Genomic DNA, 8,336 nt, shown 5'->3' on the forward strand with positions numbered 1-8,336 from the left:
TTCTAGTCTGGAGGAGAGAGACCTGCTAGGTCAGTTTGCTAGGCCATTGCATGGAGAAGGGAGGGGAGAGGAGAGAAGAAGAGAGGGGAAGGGATAGGAGAGGAGAAGGGAGGGGAGAGGAGGAGAAGAGAGGGGAGAGAGGAGCAGAGAGGAGAGGAGAGCCTGCAGATTTATACCTCTGCAGGACTGCTGCCTGTAGGCTATTGAACGTGAACCATAATTCCTCTGGGTTACCAACCTGGGGAGGGGGGGGGGGGGGGGATGGAGTCCTCCCAAAGCCAATGGCAGTGAGAACACCCTCCTCATCTGTCATCGTAAATAAAGCGTTAGTGTTAATGATCTCATAAACATCCCACAGACCGCCACCAACGCCCGCCACACACACACACACACACATACACCTGCCTTCGCACACACACACTCTCACCCTGCTGCGTGTGTGTCCTGTTCTGCTTGTTTATGCATGAATCCGATATGACCTCATCGCTCCCAGAGAACACACCATGTAACACAAACATACAGGAGAACCACCCTGCACACTCTCTCTGTGAGGATGTTTTAATGAGTAGAGCGTGTGTGTGCGGGCCGTGAAGAGAGCGAGCGGGGTGTGTGCGGTCGTGTTGCGGAGCGAGGATGAGTGTGCGTGTGGAAGTGTGTGTTTAGATTGAATCCAGGTTTTAGTATCAGATTTGGGAAACTGCTATGGCTCATCTCAGTTTCCGTGCTTACAGTCATTGTTTTACAGGTTTAGCGGCAACTCTTGGAATTCTGTCAATTATTGCCTTTAGTTTTTTTCATTTCTGACTGAAATCAGACGATCTATATATCCACTGGGACTGGAAGATGAGCAGGGGTGACTTGGGCTGATTTCAGGATAGACAGACAAGACGAACAGACGGAGGCTGGATGGAGTTGGTGGAGACGCCTGCCAGGCATGTTTATTAATGACAGATCAGACCTACAGCTCAGACAGGCTGGTAGCATCAGAGACAGGTACTGTATATAGGTATGTTCTGAAAATAGTCAACTAACACCCTCTGGAAGACACATTGAGACACATTACAGCCATCACACATATCTTCTCATGTCCCCCAGCTTAGCCCCCGACCGCCTGCCCCAACCCCCTTTAGCCTTTACACCCAGTCATGTCAGTCCTCTACAAAGAGGTTCTTCCTCTGTGGTGGAGCTTTCATTCGGTACATTCAGCGGTTGACAGATGACATCACATCCTTTTTCCTGTGAGTTGGAGTCCCTGCACACAGAGGCCTCCAACGTCAACATTCATTTCTTCTTTAGAGTGCTTCCAGCACCGCCTCGTCACAACAACCTATCACGCTAAACACCCACACACACACAGACACACACACACACGCAAACGCACAACGCAGCACAGCTAAAGGAACATGACGTTCGTGCAAAGATATGGAAAAGAAAATAATAAACGAACGATGAACAAATTACAAATCAAACAGCGACAGCTACAAAAATCTACATTCGGCTACAACTCATTATAACGGGACAACGAGGAATCCAAATGAACGTGCAATAGTGCAATTTCTCAGTTCGAGCCAAGTCTTCTAGTTCGTCTTCGGGGTCGGGTCTTGCGACGCATCACAACCCGTCTGTTTCAGTGACGGCCTCGCCTCGCTCCACCTTTCCCTGAGCTCCCTCTGCTCTGGTCACGCAGCACCTGGTCCCATCGCTGCAAACACACACACACACACACACACATACACACACACACACACACAGATGTCAATCGGCAGCTCACAGAAACAAACCAGACTGCACACCCTAATCTGTGTGTTTGACGTCAAGTCAGTTGGCCATGCTGTCGGGCGGCTGACCCTGACACTGGTGCCTTTGTCTCCCCCCCCCCTCTCCCCTCCCCTCTTGAGATCTGCTGGCAGTGGCTGCAAGGCCTAGGCCGGCTGACCAATCCGCTCTCTTTGGGCAGACAGAACTCCCCCACCCGCCACTGAGTAAAACTTGAAGAAAAAAAAGGAAGTTGTTTAAGCTGTCCAACCACCACTTACTACCACAGATAGTAGCTTCGAGATGCATTCCACATGGATCCAGTCAGCCCAGGGAGTGTTGTACCTCCTGGAAATCACCTACCCCAGCCTGTATGACTGATCTCCCTACCTTGACAGAACCCCAGCCTGTATGACTGATCTCCCTACCTTGACTTTACGTCCCATTCTGTCCCTCCACTTCTGCACGATGGAGCCTTCAATCAGCAGCAGCCTGCAGGACACACACACACGTGTGAGGGTCAGACCAATACACACACATACACATGTGAGGGACACACAGTTAGATACACACACATGTGTCACGGACAGACACACACACGTAGGAGAGACAGACGGATGTGTTAGAGGCTCCAAAAAACATGTCTCACACACACACAGGAGAGTGTGTGCGTGCGTGCGTGCGTGTGTGGTTCTGACCGGGATCTCTCCTCGTTCTCGTAGCCCAGGATGATGTACTCCTCGTTGGCGGCGAGAGCAGGACAGAGGCACCCCGAGTTGTAGTAGAGGGTCACCGTGTCCCGGGGGATGTTGACCAGCGAAGACTTGAGCACGTCCCGCACCTCCACGATGGCGCTGAGGTCGTGGCTCCTGCTGCGGATCTCCTTCACGCGCGCGCGGATCACTGGGAATTGCCCCGGGGGGGAGAGTCACTTCAACATAACTCACTTGACCAGCCACGCTGGTTCATTCGCGGCTTGGGATTTGTTTACACCGCGGCCGATTGATTTAAGACACGGTGAATGCTCGTTCGCGGGCCCATATGTCACGCTGACTGAGTTGTTTGACAGGGACGCATTTCCTCGAATCACTTCGTTCTCTGGCTCTACTTTCTCTTTTCCCTCCCTCTGGAGCTCTCTCGCTCCCTTCGTAACTCTCTCTCTCCCTCTCTCTCCCTCCCCCTCTCTCTCTTTCTCTCTCTCTCCCTCTTGAACCCGTTCACACTCCCTCTGGACACATTGGTTCTGTGGAAGAAATCGTAAAGAGGACTCACCGTAGTTGTAGTTGTTCTTTAAGTAGGTTTTGAGACCTAGTCTGACTGTCTTGCACTTGCAGCGATCTGAAACGACACATACAAACAGTTGAGGAAACATTTTTTATCCAAAAATGTAATCATGTAATCAATCAAATAAACACACTGTGAAACCACACAAAAAAAGCTTAGGCCATCTCTAACCACAGGTCTCAGTCCTTGGTAGAAGGACTTCAGCAGGAATCTAAAAGTAATTCAAAAGCATTTTGAAACTGAACAGTATGTAACTGACTCGGCTTGAAGTGTCAGTTAGTCAGCATCCTTTTACCTCCATTGGTTCCTTTGCAGTGGACGTTGTGGGAGTCCATGGGGAAGTCAGGGGTCGACTCTGCACAGAACAAGCAAGATAGCGAGACCCAGGTCAGCATGATGCAATACTGAGGTAACACAGTCAGGTTACAACATGGGTTAGCCCAAGCATCTGGGGCTCTCACCTGGAGAGCACCGGGACGGGTCCTGGTAGTATGGGTTGTCTGAGGAAAAGAGAGTAATGATTTATACCAGCATTATTAACAGTCAGGTGTTACAGAAAGATCGGGAGAAACCGACTTTACATCAGCCATCATTTTCACCGCTGTCCTACCAGGTCCTTCAGCTTTCACGATAGCCTCGGGGGAGATGCACACTCCTCGGTCGTATACTGGCAGGTCCTCGCAGGCCAGACTTTCGGGCCAGGTGTGGTTGTACCGTTTCATAACCGGCTCGCAGCCGCACTTGGCCCGCTCGCACACCGACTTGCAGGGCTTGATCGGATCGTGCTGGAAGTCTATGGTGCAAATAGGCGCGTACATGGCACACAGGAAAAAGAGAAGATCCGCGCTGCACCCAGTGCCGAGGAGACCCTCGAACTGCTCTATGGCCAGGACGGCGTTAGCCTGGGTGCTGTGGTGGAGGTGGTTCGGCATCTTGGTCATGTTCCACGGCATGGACCGGCAGAGCGGGATCCGGATGGGCTCGCACGCCGCGGCCGAGGCGCGAGGCACCCCGAACATACAGGTAACGGCGAGGAACGAGATGTAGAGCTTGTAAGAAAACATTGTTGATAGATTCACACAGGTGTCTCCAAAACTGCAAAACAGTCGTCTCGCTTCAATGACCTGGTTATACAAACTGATGCGGAGCAATTCAATGCGCAATCGTAAAAACAGAACGCTGCTGCGTAAAGTTTGAGTCAATCTACCCAAACAGGCACCAACTTTGAGTCACATTGAAAGACAATTGAAAGCAGAAGAGGAAAATTCATCTTTTAAATCAAAAACGTGTATGTCTGAAATATCAAAGTTGTAGATTCCTACACGCTTCGCTGTTTGGCTTATTCCACTGGCGCGCGTGTTCTCATTGTGGACTGAGCGGACGGGATGGGCGGCACGAGCACTTCTCCGGTTTGCGCTGCAGTGGTTTGCTCGCCGCTCGCGGGAGTGACCTCACTCTGCGGGACCAGCTTTTTTCTACTCGTGCACCTTCCCCCTCAAGCCTCGTGCACGTTCCCTCTCCAGCCCACCTCCACAAGCTCGTTGTACTGTGTGGTAGGTCTACTTGTTCCTTACACTTCTTTGCGAAAGGACACGTGTTTTATTACATTCTGACAACAACAAAAAAGTTACGAAATCCTCAGTACACCACAGGAGGCAGCTTTAATCAGGCCAGAAGCTAGCCAAAGTTCTTCATGCCGCGAGTGGGTGCAGAGAAGCCGAGGCTACAGCGCTGCCTATTAACGGCTCTTTAAGACTAACTTGCGAGCAGATAGGGCAGGTGTGAATTGACGTTGTTGACACAGTCGCCAGGAGACAAAGAGCTTGTGGAGGAATGAACAGAATGATTAGGGCTATGGGGTGGTGGTGTGTGTATTATCATCCTCGGGTGGGGCTGGTGGTGGGAAGGGGTGAGGGTTGTGGCCCAGGTGGTTTGGACCCACCCTGCTATGATAAAGAGGATGATATGGTCGTGGGTTAGCAGCCCAAAATGTTATTCTCAGACAGAGAGGTTTTGTTTTAATGGCACGACTTTTGGTTGAGGAGGTTCCTGTACTAGTGGGCAGCTGGCCTTCAATATTGGTCAAACTGCTATCAAAATATCCCTCTTGGAGTGGCTGTTCTCATGGCCACCACCAACTGTCCAGTGAAGAGGGGGGAGGGGGAGGGGAGGGGAGGGGGGGTTGGGGTGAGGGGGTTGATGTGTGTGATGTCAGTGGGTAGCGCAGAAGTGGCCCTGCAAGGCTGACTTCCTTACCAATATTTAGACAGTTAAAAACAGCCATGAATACTTCACCCTGTGGGGAGTTCTGTGGGCTGCATACCAAAATATAGCTCCAGGCAACTCCCATGTCCAGGTCCTTGGGTTCTGAACGGACAGAACTAGAACAGACTCAACTCAACACCACTGGAAGCAGACCCAACACCACCACCAGACCCAACACCACTGGAAGCAGACCCAACACCACCACCAGACCCAACTCCACCACCAGACCCAACACCACCACCAGAACCAACTCCACCACCAGACCCAACACCACTGGAAGCAGACCCAACACCACCACCAGACCCAACTCCACCACCAGACCCAACACCACCACCAGACCCAACACCACTGGAAGCTGACCCAACACCACCACCAGACCCAACTCCACCACCAGACCCAACACCACCACCAGACCCAACTCCACCACCAGACCCAACACCACTGGAAGCAGACCCAACACCACTGGAAGCAGACCCAACACCACCACCAGACCCAACACCACTGGAAGCTGACCCAACACCACCACCAGACCCAACTCCACCACCAGACCCAACTCCACTGGAAGCAGACCCAACACCACCACCACACCCAACTCCACCACCAGACCCAACTCCACCACCAGACCCAACACCACCACCAGACCCAACACCACCACCAGACCCAACTCCACCCCCAGACCCAACTCCACCACCAGACCCAACTCCACAGCTAGACCCAACTCCACCACCAGACCCAACTCCACAGCTAGACCCAACTCCACCCCCAGACCCAACTCCACAGCTAGACCCAACTCCACCACCAGACCCAACACCACCACCAGACCCAACTCCACCCCCAGACCCAACTCCACCACCAGACCCAACTCCACAGCTAGACCCAACTCCACCACCAGACCCAACTCCACAGCTAGACCCAACTCCACCCCCAGACCCAACTCCACAGCTAGACCCGTGGCCTAAAATAGTAACTGAGGTGTATTTTTGACCTCCTGACAAGATTTCCACATTGTAAACAATAAAAGAGGCTTCTTGTGTCTTGGTTAGGAAGAACAGTCAAATCTCCCGGTCTGGAGTCACCGACAGCAGCTGAATCGGATCTTCAAACAATCTGGCTGGGTACTGAGTGGTTAGAGCCTGGCGCTTATTCCCATTTGAATACGGTTGAACACACTCCCACAAGCTGTTAGAAGAAGACATGCTCACACACACACAGGACTGGTTCTCATTAAGTTCAGACTGCCTCAGTGGAATAGTTGAGGCATCAAGACAAGATGTACATCAGATCTGCACTTCACTCTACACTCCAACAAATATTACCATCTGGGACTCACCACAATATTTAGTTACTAGTCACTTAGACCAAAGCAGTTAAAGATGCTGTGCTTTGCACAGTTTGGCAGAACATTCAAAGAAGCACGAGTCTCATGGCTACACATAACGAGGTCCAGGCTAAAGACAGATCGACTATGTAGCGAAATTCAACAACAACTTTCTCACGTTGTGAATCCTTTGATTCAATTCCTTTCTTCCGTGACGTGTTTTTCAACAGTTCCAGTTTATCCTCCAAGGTCTCTCCTAGACTCCTTCATCCTAGTCCCTCACCGCCTTCTGACATCTCATCGGTGGAGAAGGTCTGAGGCCCCTCCCTTCAGAACGTTTCCTCCAATGTGTGTGTATAAGGAAGTGGGAAATGGTGGGCTGTGGAGAACCTCAAAGGGGAGACAGGACTCCAGGGGGTCTGAGGAACTTAACAACCAAGGAACCGTCTTATTGCGCAAATCTGTTAGAACAATAGAGAAACTGCCAACGACAATCAGTGTGAGAACAGGAACTTTGAGTTTAATTCCACCCTGGTCATCTGGCCTTCCTCTGTTATCTTTACCAGTGTGTGTGTACTAGGGGGGTGACTCTGGCTTTCCATTAAGCAGAACCCGTTGCGGTCTCCCGCACATTGCAGTGGTCAGAAAGGATCTTTGTACACAGGCCACAGGACAGGACACACACGCACACAGATATACAACACTGAGAATGAGCAGTCTAATAACAGTATTGCTGTAGTCTCTCACATCTCTCCTGCTCCAGCCAGCAGGGGTTTGCTAAACTAAGCTAGCGATACTTACTCTGGGCCATTAGATTAACCACTCTGGTATAAACTAGCTGAGTCACCTGTCAGGGTTCTATAGGCTAAACCATAAACTGCCAATCTAAATGCATTAATGTGTGTGTGCGAGAGAGAGAGAGAGAGAGAGAGAGAGAGAGAGAGAGAGAGAGAGAGAGAGAGAGAGAGAGAGAGAGAGAGAGAGAGAGAGAGAGAAAGCAAGAGAGCATTACAGCATTCTTTAATTAATTCTGGGTCCCAACTGAATCAGTGGGTGGTTTGGTTCGATATGTGGCAGAGTAAATCTCAGCTTTGTGCTGGGATGTGTGTGTGCATGTGTGTTCTTATAAACATGTGTGTGAGAGAGAGTGTGTGTGCGTGTGTGTCTTTAAGACATGTATGTCTAGTAGAGTTATGAGATTGTGGATGGGTCACCAGAAGCTTCAGCCTTACTGATTACCGAGGTAGTTTATAAGACTCTGTAGAGGTTTGCAGACGTTCAAATAGACTGGGAGAGACTGGAGTAGACTAAAGTGACGAGAGCATACTAGAAGAGACTGGAGTGGACTGGGACAGACTTACTAAAGAGACTGGAGAGATGAGAGAAGCTGGAGTAGATGAGAGAGACTGGAGAGGTGAGTAGATGCTATTTGGCCCACCAAACCCTCCACCTCCCTGACTTCCTGTTCCAAGGGGAAGCCCTCCCATACCTAACTAACTTCCTGTTCCAAGAGGATGCCCTCCACCTCCCTAACTTCCTGTTCCAAGGGGAAGCCCTCCACCTCCCTGACTTCCTGTTCCAAGGGGAAGCCTTCCCATACCTAACTAACTTCCTGTTCCAAGAGGATGCCCTCCACCTCCCTAACTTCCTGTTCCAAGGGGAAGCCCTCCCATACCTAACTAACTTCCTGTTCCAAGAGGATGCCCTCCACCTC

General features: G+C 50.9%; 1 protein-coding gene across 1 annotated transcript; it reads right to left on the reverse strand.

The window, feature by feature from the left end:
• Positions 1-907: 907 nt before the first annotated feature.
• Positions 908-4,690, reverse strand: frzb (frizzled related protein). Its single transcript, XM_062457741.1, has 7 exons — positions 3,650-4,690; positions 3,501-3,539; positions 3,335-3,394; positions 3,028-3,093; positions 2,454-2,658; positions 2,184-2,247; positions 908-1,702 (listed from the first exon to the last, which is right to left on the reverse strand). Exons 1-7 carry the CDS (start codon positions 4,101-4,103, stop codon positions 1,628-1,630), a joined length of 963 nt encoding a protein of 320 aa, XP_062313725.1. The 5' UTR covers positions 4,104-4,690; the 3' UTR covers positions 908-1,627.
• Positions 4,691-8,336: the final 3,646 nt, after the last annotated feature.

The sequence above is a fragment of the Osmerus eperlanus genome, chromosome 3, assembly GCF_963692335.1.
Source record: "Osmerus eperlanus chromosome 3, fOsmEpe2.1, whole genome shotgun sequence".
Taxonomy (NCBI): Eukaryota; Metazoa; Chordata; class Actinopteri; order Osmeriformes; family Osmeridae; genus Osmerus; species Osmerus eperlanus.

Bases quoted from the DNA above. Each gene is read 5' to 3' on its own strand.
- frzb (XM_062457741.1), bottom strand. From the start codon at position 4,103: ATGTTTTCTTACAAGCTCTACATCTCGTTCCTCGCCGTTACCTGTATG. The intron at 3,395-3,500 runs GTGAGAGCCCCA...TGTTCTGTGCAG, and splicing joins CCCGTCCCGGTGCTCTCCAG to AGTCGACCCCTGACTTCCCC. The intron at 2,659-3,027 runs GTGAGTCCTCTT...GGCAATTCCCAG, and splicing joins AAAGAACAACTACAACTACG to TGATCCGCGCGCGCGTGAAG.